This window comes from Artemia sp. Qi Xiang Cuo, chromosome 9 (assembly GCF_049724085.1).
Source record: "Artemia sp. Qi Xiang Cuo chromosome 9, ASM4972408v1, whole genome shotgun sequence".
In the NCBI taxonomy this organism is placed as follows: domain Eukaryota; kingdom Metazoa; phylum Arthropoda; class Branchiopoda; order Anostraca; family Artemiidae; genus Artemia; species Artemia sp. Qi Xiang Cuo.
Window position 1 is genome coordinate 36,798,424 of NC_142802.1, and position 20,484 is coordinate 36,818,907.

Consider the following 20,484-nt stretch of genomic DNA (forward strand, 5'->3'; position numbering starts at 1 on the left):
AACTCTTTCAAATAAATTGGCTCGCAATATGTCCCTGCATTTTGTAGAATTCCGAAACACTAGCACTTTACTGAAAACTAAGCTTGTTTGATTTTTCTCGAAAATCAATATTGTATAGTAAAATTTGTTGCTCTCATGGCCGGTAAAAGCCTACTGATAGCTTTGTAAATTAGTCTTTTATTTTCAGCAGGTCACATAAGAATTTTCTGCTTCTAACCCTGTTCTGTTGCGTCCGTTTTGTGTTTTAGTGAAGCTCTAGCTTTTTAGAATTCCACAAATATAGGGAAATATCACAGACAAGTTTATTTGAAATATCTTTTTCATGAAACATGTTGCATAAACTGCGAAGCAGCAATTTGTTTTCGTTTTAAGTCTCATTTTCGCTCTTTAATTTCATCAAAAAAACATTCATTTTAGTCAATTAAAAAAGGCACTAAAACATTCCTCCTCTTCTTCGTCTCCTCTTCTTGATTTTATCTACGATGTCTGGTTCGGTGGCCGAAGTTTAACCCCCCCCCCCCGGAAAATACCCCCGCGGAAAATACCTCCCGCGGAAAATACCCCCGTGGAAAATAAGACTTTCCAAATTTGAAACTTTTATTTGTTTTTTTTTTTTTGTGTTTTTTTTTTAACTCAAAAAGATAATCCCTTCAAAACGATAACCACTGGTTCAAAACGATAAACCCTTGGGAAAAAAATAGGAATAAAAGAGATACATCAGTGTTATCCCATTGATAAATAGAATTTTCATTGCTGTCCAAGGTAGGGGACTGTAAGCCTCAATTCGGGGTATGTCACAGTGTAATTAATATTGTACTTTTACTTTGGCTCTTTTTGAAATTCTCAAAAATTTCGTCTTGTATTTTCAAAATATATTTCAGTTGAATTTGAATGAAAAGTAATATTTTTAGAACTGAAACTACTGTGGGTTGTTCGCTCTTTACTAGGTAGCAGCTATTGCTGCAACCATGCTATTAGCTAAAAGTTGTTAAATAAAACAGATTTCAGAAGAAAAAGTAGATTTTAGTAAAACGAATCTAGCAGATGAAATTAAATTTTATATCTGCACAGTAATTTTAAAACATTTCTATCATGTTACAACGGTCAAAAAAATCCTGCAACGTTCACACGAATGTTTAAGCCTAATAAAACAAAAGTGAAAGAAATGGCATAAATTTCAGCGAGTATTCCGATCCATCCTTACTTGCCATAACAGCAAAATAAAAAAACGAAAAGGAAATACCTAGCGTTTCTTTCACTTCCGTTTTTACCCACCTACCCTGCTTTGATTATTTAACAATATTGGATCTTTGCATGAGATATTTGGCTCAAAACTCAATATGAAATGCGCCAAATTTAATATCAAACCATTGCTAATCTGCCCCACCTCACAGGTATGGCAGTTAGTACAAGTACAATCAGAATAGCAGTAAAAAAGCATAATCTATGTCAAGAACTCTGAGGAAATAGGCATCATTGGGACAAATGAGAGAGATATAGATCAACTGAGATGGAATTCTCTTGTTTGGTTATTGATCTATCCAAATTCCCCGTCACGTTCAAGCACGGACCGTAACGGTTACGCACCATGGCTCTTACTTTCAGTTAACCAAGCATTGAATAAATCTCCCTTTGCTTAAAATATAATATTAGCTAATATATTGTACTAAACATCCATGCGTTTAAATTTCAAGCATTTATTGGAAGTACTAATTCCGAACAACTCATTAATATATTTGTATACACACACACATATATATATATATATATATATATATATATATATATATATATATATATATATATATATATATATATATATATGTATCCAAATATATTAATGAGTTGTTCGGAATATAATAATAATAATAATAATTTAATTTCAACCCTTCATACAAATACAATGTAAATGATCGAAGGAGTTATAAAAACGAAAGAAAAAAACCAAAAAATCTCACAACAAAACAAAATTAATCTGCAATAACTATGAAAGAGAGAAAAACAAACGAAAGCAAAATCACGATTTTACTACACAAGACTAGCCAATGGAAAGTCGTGGACTGTTCTATTTCGACTTGTGAAACGGGCTGACAACTCATCCATTTTCTTACTTATCTCAAAAATATGGTATCTCTGCGAGACATAAGAGTTTCTGAACCATATGGGAACCCCAATAAATATTTGCAATAATGAAAAAAATTTAAACGAATTTGGTTACGTTCGGTTTTACTAAAGCAATTCCATAAAGGGGTATAAAAAAAGACATGTGGCGCAAACATGGCATTACAGAGACGACCGAGCGTAATTTTGTCAAATTGACCTTCAGTTCGTGCTAACATACCGTAAGTTTTCCGCAGTTTTTCTTGTGGCCACAATAACTAGATTTTTAGTAGATTCGATAGAATTCCCATATCGGAGTCCGAGATACTCAAACGCATCCTTTTGGACAACTGTCTTCCCGCAAACATCAACAACACGATTTGGCAGTGTTTCGTCGTTCAAAACGACGAATTCAGTCTTAGACGACTCTATTGTTAGCCCAAAATCTCCAAGTACAGACGAAACGGCGTTAATAGCTTTCTGTAGAGATTCTAAATTATCACTTATCAAAAGTAGATCATCTGCGCAAGATAGATGACTAGCATCAATTTCATCTTCTATCAAAAATTCTTCTATCGATTTTGTCGCACACCGTAATGCATTGTTAAATATCACAGGGCTGATTACTGAGCCTTGTTTAACACCTCTAAGTATGTCTATAGGTCCAAAAAGCTGACCTGCAGACCGAATTCTTACTTGAGATTTTCGATACAATTAACACAGACATTTACAGACAAAGGGACCAACTCCTGCCCTTAGTAGTGACAGGACTGCTTGCGAATTGTGGACAGATTCAAACGCCTTAGATATGTCTATTGCGCAGACAAATAACGGAGTTTCTCGTTTCTAAAAACTTTTCAACAATTGAGATAAAAAAAACATGTACATTCTGAACAGCGAGACCGGACCGGAAACCGAACTGATTGTCACCCACATCCGCTCGCACTATCACTATAGGCCACAGTATCTTCTGCAGTAACTTTGCTAGAACTGAACATATAGTGATTGGCCTATACGAAGAACAATCTTTAGGGTCTTTCCCCTTCTTATGTATAAATGTAACGAGCTCCTGACACAAACCTTGTAGGACAGACTGTTGTGATACTATTGCTTGGACAATAAAGCTATGTGACAAAACAGTCTAGGGGTACTCTACCTCAAATGTTCCGGCTGAATACCATCTGTCCCAGGGGATTTACCTAGAGAAAGACGACGAACAAAAGATTCAACACACGACGGGGTAATAATAAGCCAGTTACTGTATTGGTTTAGTCGATCAAAATGCTGCATAAAAATGTCCCGGAAATTACTTTCTAATGATGGAGGATCAGCCGCAAAAATTGAAGAAAAATGTTCAAACCATTTATTTATTTCAATGCTATCGGGCGGCGACGAAGAAGAAGAACGGATAAGTTTAGACACTTCTCGCCATAGCTGATGAGGATTATTTTTTGTTTCCCGCGATAGCTCCTTAACACGACATCTTTTCCAGGATTTCACCTTCTTTTGATATAGGTGTTTATTCGACTTCATAATTTTGAGAACCCATCCTGATCGTGGTCTTTCACAACATCCCAGATTTGTCTCCAAAACACATGGCGACTTTTCAACCTTCAAACCAGGAAAATCTTATCAGCCTCTCTTACGGGTATTCAGCTTTATTTTTTCCAGGAACTGCAACAGATGCAGCCGTTTTCATACTATGCATCAAATCTAGCAAATAAAATTCAAATCGAGAAGCCGGTCAGATTTTACCCGCGAAAGCAAATGAAACGGAACCCTTATCTCATCTAAGTATGAATCAAGTAACATCTGGTAAGTAAATATATAAATACGACTCCAGTTCTGTTTAGTGAACCAATTGGTTCTAGAAGGAGCAAATGTCTCAAAAGAACTGAGTGGTAGATGAAACTCAAGATGCAAATGGTCGCTTAAAATAAAGTCGTCAGAAATATTAACTATCTGCCGCTGGCGATTCCCCATATCAGTAAACACAAAATCGAGATCAGAAGTGCTACCACTATTCTGTACACAGGTAAATGATCTTTTCTTCTTTAGACAATAGAAATTTTGTGGCAATATAGCATTTAACATTTGTGAGCGACCAATGGTATTATCATTAATGTCCGTATTACAATCACCCATAATAACACAAGCTTTAGGGGTAGGAGCTATTCTTTCAAGTAGTTTCGACAATGACGAGCAAGCAGACGCAAACTTCTGACTCGATCGGTCATTTCTATAATTTGTAGGCATATACACACAAACAACAATAAAACCACTAAATTCTACCGCAATACATATATCATTAGACTCAAACAGATTACATTGTACTTATATCTAACAGCTATCATTAAGCCCCCCCCCCCGAGGGTCGACCCCCAGTACTTTTAGCTGGGCAGATAAAAAACTGATGATCAGAAGAAGTAATCAGTCTTGTGCTAATATCTTCATTAAGCAGATGCTCATTAACACAAATTATATCGAAAGCACCATAAACTATTTGAAGTATGTCTAATTTTTCTCTAGCACCGTTTATGTTTTGACAGAACACAAGTACTTCACCATTTATTAAGCCGTTTTACGATTTGAGTTCTTCGGCGCAGCTTGGTCTGGAGTTGTACCACGAGCTGCATTTTTCAGGTTCGGGCACCGAAAGCAGTTATTTGCATGGTTGGATCCGCAGTTGGCACATTTGAGCACGTCTGAGGTGCACTCGGAGTAACTATGATCACCGGCACACTTGCTACATTTAGTGTCCTTCTGACACAGGTTTGCACGATGACCGAAACCTTGACATTTGTAGCACTGCAGCGGCTTTGCAAGTGGCTGATACAGAAAAAATGGTGTATTCCACTTTGATTCCAAACTTGAGAGCCTGATCGAAGTCAAGCTTGGTAACGAACGTGAGCTGGACAACTGAGGAATTCCCGAAGCACTTGGTTTGGGAAACACCGCTAATTAGGTTGGGAATTAAGACGGCGCATAAGACGGGGCAATTTTAAATAATCTAATTTTAAATTAATTTATTCCAATACATATAAGAAAATCGGTAATTAGAAGTGCAATGTTATTATTAGATGTTTTTTAGGAATTACAAGTATATTTCGAAGTCTTGAGTTGGTTTCAAAGGCATTTTGAGAAAGTTTCAGCCAAAATACGTGTTCCAGGGTAATTGGGCCGCTGATGGAAGATCAAATGAGAGGAGCTGTTTATATATATATATATATATATATAAATAAAAATTGATCTCATCTGGAACCCTTATCGCTATCTAAATTCACAAAGTGCAATGATTTTTAAACAGAGGTTTTTATTCTTTAACATTCAGGAAGCGTCTAAGAATTTGATACAAAAACTTTCGTACACCCCCAAAGTAGTTCTTATCTCGGCTCCCTGCCAAAACAGGTTATTACCCTTTGTCAAGTCACACACAAACTACAATATGAGAAAATATAAATCACGGCGTGTAATATATTAAAAAAAAATGATAACTATCACAGCTATTCCACCATTTATTAGAAGAAAAAAAAAGATCTTCTATCAAATTTCGAATGACATTTCTATGGCCCAAAAAAGAGCATAAACGAGGAAAAATTAAATGAAAATTAACGGAAATTAAAAGGGAAACAAAATAAAATGGAAATTAAAGGGACATTTTTCTTTACCAATAAAAAAACAATAAGAACAAGTTTTGACGCTCCATGGCGCAATATTACTATCTAAAACCACAGACTATTGCGAAACCTAATAGATAATCTGTGCTAAAACTATTTGGTTGTCCTTTTGTGGTAAAAGATTTTGTAACCAATTTCAAAAACTCCCGCCTCTTTGTAAATCTCTTTCTTATATGAAGTGTTGGGTATTTATGTTTTCGGTATTGATTAGAAGTTAGCACTAGAAATTTCCTTATTTTCACATATTTCATGAATCCCCCGCCGACGGGTTTAGAAATCCTACATAGGCCATTCAGTTAAGTCCACTGTATATAAATAATAGATTAAGTCATAATTTGTATATAAATTAAGTCATACCTTTGAGAGGGGACAGTTGTAAACCACTTCGCCGGCTCACCAAGTTTCTTTCTGCTTTCGCAATTACGAATAATACAATTTCGAACTATTTTTCATTGATTGAAGAATATATACTAATCCACTAATGCAAGAGGAAGAGGGAGGAGCTGTTAGTGCATGCACCGAGAATGAAGCGCCAGAAATCATCTACGGTGAACTTACTGTTATATTATCTTCATACAGTGCTTCTGACCTATCTAGATCGTTTTTTTATGCGAGAATATCCCAAAATACCAATTTTCCCGATAAAATATGGAGCCGTTTTCGAGAAGATACATACATACATACACAATTATTACTCATAGATAAAGATAGAATATACATATATATATATATATATATATATATATATATATATATATATATATATATATATATATATATATATATATATATATATATATATATATATATATATATATATATTACAACATCTGACAAGCCCTTGCAGGTGCCCTTCTGAAATAGGACATAGTAGCATCAAAATGACAAACATTCAGCAAGGAAATATTTCATTAGCTTCAAATTCCTGCCGTTTGCCTTATATTGCCTTCCTCTCGCTTTATTCCCAAAGAGACTAAATTCACTCAAATGAAAAACCTTGTCTTTGCTTCATCTTAGGCGGTGTGGGGGAGGGGGGACACAGGGACCTGAAATCGGCCCTTCCAATCATACATACTCAAAATCCTGCATATTCAGGTTCCAGTAGGTTTTAGTAACTCCAATATTGGGGAAAACTGTACTAACTTTGGTTTTAAAGTAGAATGCGGTTGGCCGAAAAGGACAATCTTTGGCAATCTGTCATCCTTCATCCGCAAAGCGTGCCCAAGTCATCTCAGCCTTCCTCTCATTATAGCCCTAGAAAGCCACACTTTTCGTACCGCGAAAAAAATCATACTTTTTGTACAGCTTATGTCGCATTGCAGAAATTACGTGAAAGCGGAAAACAGGCAAACAAGTCCTGGGATTCCGATTGATTCGATCAGTAATTTTTACAGCTCCGATTTCCAAATATTTCTAAAACTGAGAAATGAAGACATAAAACATTTTAAGAGTAACAGAGACTTAATCAAAAAAGATCCAGGAAAGAAATCTGACCAATCGATACATTATACTGAGTTTGAGGGAGGGTGAGCTACAATTTTCATTTTCAAACAGTATATTACATGATCTCTTTTGAATTAATGTAGCCATATTGTGATTTTCTCAGTCCAGTCTGGCTGCATAGCTGTTTTAGTAGTTAGAGGGTGGACTAAATCAAAGGCAGCGCAATAGCGCTGTCTAAGAACAGACCGATGTGGGCAAAATGTATTATATATATATATATATATATATATATATATATATATATATATATATATATATATATATATATATATATATATATATATATATATATATATATATATATATATATATATATATATATATATATATATATATATATATATATATATATATATATATATATATATATATATATATATATATATATATATATATATATATATATATATATATATATATATATATATATATATATATATATATATATATATATATATATATATATATATATATGTTTCAGACCAGGGCACTTCGTATAGAAGTTGTCGTAGAAACTTGGAAAGGGGCTCATTTCATTGGAAATTGCAAGTTCTAGTGCCCTGGACAACAACTCCCCCCCCCTCCATGCCCGTTATTTCAACAAACACATCCAATTAAAATTTTTAGATAGCCATTTTGCTCAGCGTACTTGAAAGGTCAAGTAATTATGTCTTTGAAGATGACAGCACGCCCACAGCCCTCATGTCAAGGGTTGTAAATTATGCCTCTGGGGCATATAAAGTTCTATTGGAAAAGGGTGGTCATATAAACTTCGAAAGCAAAAAAAAAAACAAATGATCGTGGAACGCCAGTTTCATACATATATACTGGTATTTATTCCTGAAAGTCTTAATAATTTTTTATTTATTAAACTAAAAAAAGTTAAAATACTTTTTATGCATTTTATTTTCAGTAAAGTGCAAATTATGTTCTGGTGTTGAGAAGGCATCGGGGGGGTGTCAACCCTACTCATGTTAATTTTTGCTCGTTTTGAGCTTTACTAGGTTATTTATTGTAATTGCTGTTCGCTTTGGGTTTCATTTATTGATTGATGGTGATTTGTGGTAGTTTTACACTTGCAAGATTATTTGACTTTATTTCTGCTCATTTTTGATTAGATGGAGCTCTTTACTTTTCTTTGAAAAACCTGTTTTGTGGATGAAGATTTTAAAATAATACTAAACAAAGGTTTAAATATTTTCTGTAAATGTTTCCTTTGTCGGGCAACATTGAGACACAACGCAAACAATTTTCAACGCTCCAATTCAAAGGAAACAGAAAACAGCAATTTATTCTCAGGAGAATTTACGGATCTTCAAAGATATGATATTAAACCAGAAGGAAAATATCTACTTTAGAAATTACTTGAAATATGAATTGAAGCAAAAACAATGATAAGAAAAAGCTATAAGACGCTAAAAATTTATTCTACGAAATAGCGAAAAAAGGTCAGCCAAAATTAAAAACCATAAATGACTTGTTATTTCTAGGAAATTAATTTGCAATCTCAGTAGTAACAGTAAACATAGGTATATTACCAGTGATAGAAGCGCTAGTAAAAGCAATTTCATCCACAGGCATAATAATTTCAAAATAAGAACAAATACATTCGTTTCTACCTCATTTATCAACAAACTTTCTAATCTTTTTAATTGCGTCTTCATATATGGATTATCTGATTTAGAGTAATATTTACAATTTATTCTGTGAAAAATGGGAACGATTCTAATGGAGACAGAATTATCATACTTCCACTTCATATCCCTGACTTCTCTTGCACCACGTTATCGTGTTTGATTTTATTGCTAACTAAAGAAAGTGATAATGAAAAGAATGACCCAGAATCAGAATAGTTCATAAAAAAAAATACTTCACTGGCTTTACTGATAAAAAGAATGAAATTCATAAAAGCTTTAAATTTCCACTTTATCATGTTTCAATCAGTTTGTTTACATATTTTTTGGCACAAACAAAATCAATTTAATTTTCTTTTCGAGAAGTCTGAAAAACGACAAGAAAACCGTGTTTAAAAATGGACGATTTCATCATAACGTCATGCATCACTAGGGAAGATTTTATAATCGCACTAATTTGCATGGATATAACTTCAATGTGTAAATTGAAAAAAAAAACAACAAGCCAAATAGTTCCTCTGCTTCAACCTTATACCCTAGTTTTAATTTTGACACTTCTCAGAGTACATTATTTAAAAAAGATAAAAAAAACACAGAGATTTTCTCCCAAATCAACCAGCCCCCTCTCCACATTACTGTGACATTCCTATCAGTGGAGTTATGCCATTAGAAGATAGACGAGGAAGGAAGGGCCCAACTGCCCTCTCCCTTAGCCAATATTTTACTAATGGCTTTTTCGTCGTAGCGTGTAATGCATTTTTCTACTAAAAATTGATTTTCAATCGTCTCTTTTTTCCCCACAAAAGCCTAAAGAAAAGAGCGAAAAATAATGCCTAAAACAAGCATAAATAAAGTAACGTAACAGGAGGAACTTAAAACAAACAGGAATTACTATAAACAAATAAACTAGAAAAACTAAAATTAAAATGAGTGATCAACTTAAAATTAGAACAAACAGAAACTAGATAACAAGAGGTCCACCATCACTAGCAGAGGTTCAACTGCTCTGAGGCTACTCCTTCCTGGGAAATTTGCCAAGCACCTTGCTAGCAAATTCACTAAAGCTGTAACAAAACACACAAGGAAAGGAAGGTTCAAATATTGCTGCGACTTCTGTCTGCTTCGCCGTCGAGAGTTCCGTGGGAGCAACATTTTGATTTTTTTTTTGCCATGAATTCAATGCCATAATTTTCACCCCCCCCCCCAAAAAAAAACACAAACAAAATTGAATGATATGCCTCAAGAAGAGTTCGTTCAAAAATAAATAAAAAAAGAAACACATACGATATATTTCTTATAGATAGTTTCAAAATACGCTTTAGTTCCAAAAAAGCATCATATACAGAAGCTAATGTTTTATTATTTGGTACCATAACTTATTATTATTTAATAATAAGTTTTATAATATTTAATAATATTTAATAATATTTAATAATTATTTAATAATAAGTTAATAAGATGGTAATAAGTTTTATATATTGGTAACATAAAACCTATCACATTGTTGCATTGCATCAAATCGATTGAAACAAAAACACTACTTATAATTAAGAAAAATATGTCATTGCATTGCCTTGTTATTTATGACCGTTGTGTAAAAATTGCACGAAGACAAATTTCTTTACTCTAAAATATAGAAACGAATAAAAGGTAATCCAGTTAGCCAGAGCATGTAGCCTCAGAAGAACAGGCTTAACGATTCTCGCTTACAAGTCAATCCTCGTGAGTAAGTAGAAAAGACATCCCTGAACAACGAAATTTTAAAGCCGACTATTGCCTGAGCTGTGGAGGTTAATAGACTGAAGTTCCGTGATTAACATTATGTTGGATGTAGCTGCCCTCCTACCACATTCCAACTGAATGCGGGTCCATTTATCTGAAAGCTACTAAAATGCTTTTAACAACCTCATGCCTCAAATAATGAAGATTAAGAATCACTGCTTGTTTTCTATTTAAAGAAGGCACAACAAGCCTAACTTTCCACTTAAACTCAGGGTCAAACATGCCTACTCTTCTGCTAGAATGGTGGTGGTGAGAAGTACATCAAGATATTAATGGTTTAACTTCTCCTCCCTCCCTCCTCTCCCTCTACTCCACCCTCTCTCTCTCCGTCCTTTATATAGTGTTGCACTAAAAATCTGTTTCTTTCTCTCCCTCCCTTTCGGTTCTTTTTATACTGTTACAGACTAATTAATTTGTGCTTCTTCTAATCTCTTAGCATATATACAGGCATATATATATACTTAGCATATATTTCTGTTTTATTGCATGTACTTTCTTTTAATTTACCTTCCAAGAATACTCGTCATGAAAATTACCAAAAAATGAAACAAGATAACCAGGATTTTTCAGCATTCGGGAAGAGTTAGGGACAGACACTCCCCCCTACAGATCCCCATTATTAAGACCTACAAATCTCTTTGTATTTGTCATTTGGCTGAGAATATTTTACTAATACATGTTAGTAGCAACAGAATGAGCTTACCTTCATAAGTATTAACTGCTTCCAAATTCATGACATGTCTAATAACATGATATTCATCGGAAATTCCGTTCCCTCCAAGCATGTCCCGAGCAGTACGGGCAATATCCAGAGCTTTTCCGCAAGAATTACGCTTCAACAGGGATATCATTTCTGGAGTAGCTCTGAAATAAAACATAATAGATATTAAATGGGGCTTAATTATCACTTTCAAGTCCAGAATTGGTTGTTGGGCGGGTGTTCAAACCTCGTACCTCGTATCAGTCAATTTTGATGTGATATAGTTGAGGAGTTTTTAATATCATGCAATCTATCAATCCACGTCAAGGGTGTCTCACCCATTGGCTATTTAGTAGTAATATTTATGGACATAGTCCTTGTCGCTCGTGAGGGCATGTGTGAGCTAACTTAATCGCTCTACTTTACGTACATACTGAACAGAAATTAAATTGTTCATAACTAGCAGCATTTTATTTGACAACCTTTTGCATTTATTATTTAAATTCCCACCAGCCAAAAAGTAAAGGACCGTGTCTATTTCTTCAACTGTTCCATACACTACAGTGCTGAGTGAAATAAACAAATGTCACTAAACAATATTCCGAGCAATCAACATTTTAATGAGGCGGTCTATCATAATTATAAGTTGGAAACAGTTTTTTACCTATTTAGCTAGACTATTTCCTTAGCGCGCCAGACTTGAAATCTTGAAATCGCTGGTTATTTTGTTTGGAATGGGGGTCAATGGCGTGACCCTGAGAGCTCAGCCAGAGTAGACCCAACTCTAAATTAGTACCTGGAAAAATTTGGGGGGAAAACAGGGGAAGCGTCGGATGACTTGCCCCAACCATGCATCGTACTCCAGTCCGAAGGCAGAAAATCCGGAAATTGGTACCTGCGCTACGAAGACCATTGGTCCCGCGAAAAAGTTTAAGTAAGTTTAATTTTGGTGTTTATAGATTAAAAAGAACATTTCTTATTCAGGAATTTTTTTTTAGCACAATTTTGTATGCTAGATTCGAAAATGTAGTAATATTTTTCTTGCACCTACAAAATCTTCGTAATGTTTTTTTTAAAGCTTTTTGGCAAATTGTTGCCTTTTCAGACAGAAAACCCAAACCATCCTGCAACAGACTGTGACCAATAAAAAAAAATGCAGTTGAATCTCCATATCAATGTAAAAAAATTCATTGATTTGTACACTTGACCAAATCAATGTACGCTTTTATTCGGGTATGCTTTTATATCTTAATTCTTTTTCTCTCTTTTTTTCACAACACAACGGGAGAAATCTTTTTTTTTCTTATTTAGAAAGATATTCCCTAAACCAGCGTCAGAGCTCCATTTACTGAGCTCGCCTTATCGCCTTTATTCTTTGGTCCTAGACCATTCTTGTTTCCATCAAGAAAAGAAATTCACAAAACTTGTGTCAACATCCATTTAGCCTCTTAATTTTGTTCGTGACACGAATGCAAGGAGCTAAACACTAGGAAACATTAAAAGCAAATGAAAACATAATTCTTTAAGGAAAATAAAACAGTCACTATTAAGTTTACGGATAGAAAATATTGATGATAATGGAGCGAAAACGTTTATCTATTTCCCCCTCCCCTCCCCACCTAGCTTATTAAAAAAGATAAATAGTTAACCCGTTAATCAGAAGCTATCAGATAAACAGAAAAAAAAATTATGTACATTAACGAAACGAGAGAAAAACTAAGAGGATAAAACTTTAAGGAATTAGATACACATTTATATTAAATTAATTAAAAAAAACTTTCCGAAAAATAATTTTTCAAAGAAAAGTAAAGGCCATTTTAAACGTAAGCTCAGCAGATACAAATACCTGTTAAAACTCAAAACGACCAAAAATTACTATTAGAGAATAAATGAAACCCAAAACAAACAGAAATTAAATAAACAATCATAGCAAAAAATATACAAGAAATAATAATATAAATGAATAAATAGATTTTAAAGCGAGTAACGCTCAGATTGAATACGAAAATCAAGCTTAAAACGAAAAAAATACTTTGTTATTAAAGTATAAATGAAACCTTAAAACGAACAGAAATTAAATAAACAATCAATGCAAACAAACATACAATAGATATTGATGTTAATCAATAAATAAATCTTAAAACGAGTGAAACTTAAATTGAATATGCAAGTCAAGTTCGAATCGAATAAAAATAACTACAAACAACAGTTTGGGTATCGTCTCACTGCAGAAGCCTAAAACCTACTGCGTCATTGGCGCTTTACTGAAAACAATTCTTAGAAATATTTTCACTTTTGTAACTTTAAGAAATCAAAAATTAATTAAGATTTTAGGGAATAAATATTAGCATATGTATATTAAATTGACAATGCACATTTTTTTTTTCAGTAAACTCATTTGAATTTTTTTTTCACTTAAGTACAAATTACATTCTGGCTTTTAGAAAGCATAGGGGTTTTGAACCTTACTCACATTAATTTATGCTCGTTTTGGGTTTGACTCTAATATTTATTTTAATTTTTGTTCGTTTTGGGTTTCATTTATTTATTGATACTGATATTGGGTAGTTGTATGCTTAGTAGACTATTTGATAGTCCGGACGCCAGGTGTGGAAAATATGAACCATACCACGACGGAATGGGGCTGCTACGAGAATTAGCCTACCCTCCACCCCCTAAATTGACCATGCAGATTCAAAAATACCAATGGCACTTGCTTGCGAGTGGTGGAACACTCCAAAACCTGACATTTTATCATATTTTGGTGTTTCATGCAAGAAAATACATGTTCCACAAAGTTTGAGGTGCGGTTTTCCGCTCAAATAGACATGCCTAGAAGCCACAGAATGTTTTCATAACAAACTAACACGATTAGTTACAAAAAATGGCAGAGTTAAAAAAAATGGTAAAACTATATGAGTCTTGAACAGTCTTCGAAAGCATAAACAAAATCAAATTGAATATTACATATATAATGATAATAATTGTAGGAAGGTCTATCAGTTCAAGATTTTTTTTTCACTGTATTTTTTATTTTCATTTTCAATGCTGTAAGAACTGGAAAATAATAAATTTGTAATATACGAGTAATTGGTTTTCAGTGAAGCACCAATGACGCAGAAGGCTTTAGGTTTTTACAGTTAAAGAAGGGGGCAGTATCCAAATTTTGCTTGTAGTGAAACTATATTTGTCTTGACCAATCTTGAAAAGAATTAATACATTAAACTGAATATTTGATGCATAATGATATTAATTGCTAAAATCTCATCAGTTCAAAATTTTACTGTAATTTTAATATTTATTTTCAATATTAAATACAAACGAAAACGTTCGTATCAAGTTTTATTTTCAGTAAAGCGCCACTGGCACAGAAGGTTTTAAGCTTCTGCAGAGAGGCAATACCCAGACTCTTGTGAGCTGCTATTTTTATTCGATCCAAACTTGATTTGCATGTTTAATTTAAATTTCAGTCGTTTTAAGATTTATTTATTGATTTACATTAATATATATTGTATGCTTGTTCGCATTGATTGTTTATTTAAATTATGTTCCTTTTAAGTTTCATTTATACTTTAATAGCAAAATATTTTTTTTCGTTTTAAGCTTGATTTTCATATTAAATCTAATTATTGCTCTCTTTAAGTTCTCTCGATTAATTTATATTATTACTTTTTGTATTTTGTTTGCTTTCATTGTATATTTAATTTCTATTCGTTTTTGGTTTCATTTATTCTTTAATAGTAATTTCTGGTCATTTTGAGTTAGAATTTTAACAGGTATTTGTATCTCCTGAGGTGAAGTTTAAAATGGCCTTTACTTTTCTTTGAAAAACTTATTTTTCGGAAAGTTGTTTTTAATTAATTTTTGTTCGTTTTTGATTGCAAAAAGTTTCAAGTTTTTATGGCATGGGGGGGTGCTTACTGTCCGATTATCCTTGACTTTAAAAAACGGATCTAGAACTATCAATTTAAATCGAATGAGGCTTTTTGCAAAGTCTATAACATTACTTCTTTGATAAGAACCTTATATTGAATAAACAGCTTGCATAACTTGTGGACAGCGATTGACAAAATTGAATGGATTGAAAAAATAACTCCAATAAGAGGGTTTAGACCATTTCCCTTGCTGACACAAGGGGATCACGACTGTTTGGAACTGACCTTAATTTGTGCGCCAAAGCAATTTTGCATCTATCACAGAGTATGTAGTTTAACCTTATAATTGGATAATTATAATAGATTTCCTATGTGTTCTTCCCCTACAAAACCCCTTCCAATAAGTTATAAACCCCCCTTAATAAGTTATGCCCCAGGGAATAGCTTACAACGCCTACCACCGGGCCCTGGTGGGCTGTGTTGATACCAGATTTTTTTTTTATCAGAACTTTGAACTATTTTAACAAAATGTCTATCTCAAAATTTTTATCTGATGCATTTAGGGCGTGGAGGAGGGAAAGGGGCTAGTTGCCCTTCAATCTCTTTTGACTCTTAAAAAGTGAACAAGAAGTTTCAATTTTCAATCAAATGAGCCCTCTCTAATGTTTATACGAGCATCCCTTCTCTAAGAAATAATATGAAGGATTCGGAGAATCCTTAAATTACAACCCTTACCCTGAGGGCTTTGGGGGAGTTGCAATCCTCAAAGACCTAATTTCCAGAACTTAAAACTACGTTTAATAAAATGGCTGTCTTAAAATTTTAATTGAATGTGTCTGGGGAAAAGGTGGGCGTGAAAGGGGGGTTAGTTGCCCTCAAATCACTTTCGACAATTAAAAAGGGCACTAGTCATCGGAATTTCCAATCGAATGAGCCTTTTTTGAAGTTTCTACGACACCGCATTCTATAAAAACCTTAAATACCCCAAGGGCATAACTTAAAACCCTTGCCCTGAGGGTTGTGTGGGAGTGTCCTCCTCAAAATCATATTTTCTATCTGGAAATCAACTACGTTGAAAAAAATTGTTATCTCAAAATTTTGATGACATGTGTTGAGAGAACTGCGGCGCGTGGGGGGGGCTATTTGACCTCCAATCACTTTTAAATATTACAAAAGGCACTAGCCCTTTAAATTTCAAATTGAATGTACCTGTTATAAAGTTTCTACGATAATGCCTTCTATAAAAACCTTATATGCCACAAGGGCATAACTTAAGACTCTTGCCCTGAGGGTTGTGGGGGAGTGTCCTCCTCAAAAACATATTTTCTATCTGGAAATCAACTACAGTGAACAAAATGGATATCTCAAAAGTTTGATTGGATGTGTTTGGGGAAATGATGGGCGGGGGGGGGGGGACTAGTTGCCCACCAATCACTTTCGACTATTAAAAAGGGCACTAGCCCTTTAATTTCCAATCGAATTAGCCTGTTTTGAAGTTTCTACGACAACGTCTTTAAAAAAAAACCTTATATGCCCCCAGGGCATAACTTAAAACCCTTGCCCTGAGGGTTGTGGGGAAGTGTCCTCCTCAAAAATATAATTTCAATCTGGAAATCAAATACGCTGAACAAAATGTTTGTTCAAAAATCAGTATTGAATGCGTTTGGGGAAATGATTAGTATGGGGGAGGGGGGGATAGTAGCCCAACAAAACCATTTTAATGAACAAAATTGCAATATCCCTTTGAAATTCCATACGAATTAGCCTTTTTTGAAGTTTCTATGACAGCACCTTCTATAAAAACCTTATATGCCCCCTGGGCATAACTTAAAACCCTTGCCCTGAGGGTTGTGGGGGATTGTCCTCCTCAAAAACATGTTTTCTATCTGAAAATCAACTACGTTGAACAAAATGGCTATCTCAAAATTTTGATTGGATGTGTTTTGGGGAATGATGGTCGGGGGGGGGGGGGGGGGGCTAGTTGCCCTCCAATCATTTTCGACTATTAAAAAGGGCACTAGCCCTTTGAATTTCCAATCGAATGAGCCTTTTTTGAAGTTTCTACGACAGCGCCTTCTATAAACACCTTATATGCCCCCAGGGCATATCTTAAAACCCTCGCCCTTAAGGTTCTGGGGGAGTGTCCTCCTCAAAAACATATTTTCTATCTGGAAATCAACTACGCTGAACAAAAAGACTATCTCAAAATTTTGATTGGATGTTTTTGGGGAAATGATGGGCGTGGGGGGGGGGGGGGGTTAGTTGCTCTCCATTCACGTTCGACTATTAAAGAGGGCACTAGACCTTTCAATTTCCAATCAAATGAGCCTGTTTTGAAGTTTCTACGACAAAACTTTCCATAAAAACCTTATATGCTCCCAGGGCATAACTTAAAACCCTTGTCCTGAGGGTTGTGGGGGATTGTCCTCCTCAAAAATACATTTTCTATCAGGAAATCAACAACGCTGAACAAAATGGCTATCTCAAAATTTTGATTGGATGTGTTTGGGGAAATGTTGGGCGTGGGGGGGGGGGGGAACGGGGGCTAGTTACACTCCAATCACTTTCGAATATTAAAAGGGCACTAGCCCTTTAATTTCCAATCGAATGAGCATGTTTTGAAGTTTCTACGACAACGCCTTCTATAAAAACCTTACATGCCACCAGGGCATAACTTAAAACCCTTGCCCTGAGGGTTGTGGGAGAGTGTCCTCCTCAAAATATATTTTCTATTTTGAAATCAACTACGCTGAACAAAATGGTTATCTGAAAATTTTGATTGGATGTGTTCGGGGAAATGTTGGGCGTGGGGGGGGGGGGGAGGGGGGTAGTTACACTCCAATCATTTTCCACTATTAAAAAGGGCACTAGCTCTTTAATTTCCAGTCAAACGAGCCTGTTTTGAAATTTATACAATAACACCTTCTATAAAAACCTTGTCTACCCACAGGGCATAAATTAAAACCTTTGCCCTGACGGTTGTGGGGGATTTTCATCCTCAAAAATATATTTTCTATTTGGAAATTAACTACGCTAAACATAATGGCTATCTCAAAATTTTTATTGGATGTGTTTGGGGAAATGATGGGCGTGGGGGGGGGGGGAGGGGGGCTAGTTACACTCCAATCACTTTCGACTATTAAAAAGGGCACAAGCCCCATAATTTCAAATTAAATGAGCCTGTTTTTAAGTTTCTACGACAACACCTTCTATAAAAACCTTACATGCTCCCAGGGCATAACTTAAAACCCTTGCCCTGAGGGTTGTGGGGGAGTATCCTCCTTCAAAATGTATTTTATATCTGGAAATCGACTACGCTGAACAAAATAACTCTCAAAATTTTGATTGGATGTGTTTGGGGGAATGAGGGGTGTGGGGGGGGGGCTAGTTACCCTCCAATCATTTTTGACTATTAAAAAGGGCACTAGAACTCTCGATTTCCAATCGAATGAGCCCCTTTCAAAGCTTCTACGACGACCCCTTCCATATGAAGTGCCTCTGGAAAAAAAAAAATAATAAAAAAACATTGGAGCCGTATGGCCTTTACTATAGGCAACGCTACAGCGTTGCCGCTGATATACAGATTACGTTTAAAACACAACTTATGTACTGTTCACTAAGTATATATGTTACATATTTTAAATACATGTATTTTTTTTATGTGTGTAGACATCAAATACACAAAATTTTTATTTGCCCTAAATCCCATCCAGACGATAAGCAAGAAGGAAAACTGAGCAACTCAAATATAAGTCGCAAAAACATCTAACTTTTCGACACATGAAAAAAAACTTCCGACAACTATGCTCTTCTTACATAGAAGCCAAAATAAAACACGTTGGCTTGAAATTAAATATTCATAGAATACTTTTTTTGTGGTTGTCACAATAATGGCACAAATATAAACATAGAGAAACACATTTATTTTTAAAGAAGAAAAGTTTTTTAGTTTTCACAAACAAGGAAATGGATTTTCGTTAATATACGGTCAGAATTTCTTCCCTTCCCCCTCCCCACACCTCATGCACAAACCCAAGCACGTTTCCTCTGTACACAGAATAGTCACATTAAAACATCAAGAGCATTTTTGACACGTCAAAACATTCCGGTTATCTTACGGCAGAATAAGATGTCATTTTTTAAAATGTAATTTCAACATTAACAAATTTGCAAACAATATTTTATTTTTGCAACTATGACACAAATTAAAAAAACAACAATTAATAGTTTCATATCCAATCATTTTTCGCAAGTGGAAACAATTACCAGAGTATCATGGTCCAATTGCTCATGAATCATCAACCATCATGAATTTTATCCTAGAAACTCTAACAAGAAACCATTACAGGAAAACTTTAGAGGATATCCATCTATCCCTTCATTTTTCTGCAGATACGCAAGTTTTACTTTCCGTCATGCTCCTCTGATAGAGCGAGTCTGCCAGAGTACCTCTTCGCATAAGAACAATATCAATTTTTCAATCATGGCATTATCTAAACCATTAAGGTTGGTTTGAAGTACTCTAAAGGCTGACAGATAAAAAACAGATAAAAAAGAATAAAAAATTATTAAGAATAGCTGATTGATAGAGTTAAAGCCTTGTTTTTTTAGTTCTGGAGTTCTCCTGGTGTTGGAAACTAGAAGATTGAATTCTACCAGAAAGCACCTTTTGGGCTTTTGACTTTCAAATCCAGGAACTAATTTTTGTTTCATGCTCTTTTTGCAATGTGTGTTTTGATTCGGAGTTTAGTGCATTTTCTCAAGGATTCCAACTTTATAGCCAACCGAGTTCATTTCTGGTGTTCAGAGATCAAGAAGTGATATATTCAAAGAAGAACTGCATGAATGTAAATGCAATGTCAGGAACAGCAGAGCACCTCTTCCTTGTCCATAATTTCTTCGTACATTTCTGGCTTCAGTATTCCTTCCCGTATTTCCCTGTCCTATCGGGCAGTAATACAACTGGAGCCTTATAAAAAGCGTAAATTTTTTCTAGCGTTGAAATCCAGGTTGGAAACTGAAAATTCAACAACGAGGGTTTAATTTAGAATTCAAGTTTAATCCTTTGACTACTTGTAAAAAAAACACAGGAAAGGACTACCACAATAGATCTTCCGAAGTAAATGTGAATTAGTTTTTGCGTTTTTTTTTAGCACTAGCGGGTCAGAATCTTCTAAAAACGAGGCATTTAATCTTTTAACTACTTATAAGAG

At 34.6% G+C, this 20,484-nt stretch overlaps 1 protein-coding gene across 1 annotated transcript in view; it reads right to left on the reverse strand.

Moving 5' to 3' along the window:
* Positions 1 to 20,484, reverse strand: part of LOC148948613 (glutaryl-CoA dehydrogenase, mitochondrial-like) — a 69,518-nt gene that overhangs the window by 15,366 nt on the left and 33,668 nt on the right. Inside the window, exon 8 of the mRNA XM_089094014.1 lies at positions 11,400 to 11,560. Coding sequence (XP_088950140.1) covers positions 11,400 to 11,560 — 161 coding nt within the window. The remainder of the gene's footprint in view (positions 1 to 11,399; positions 11,561 to 20,484) is intronic.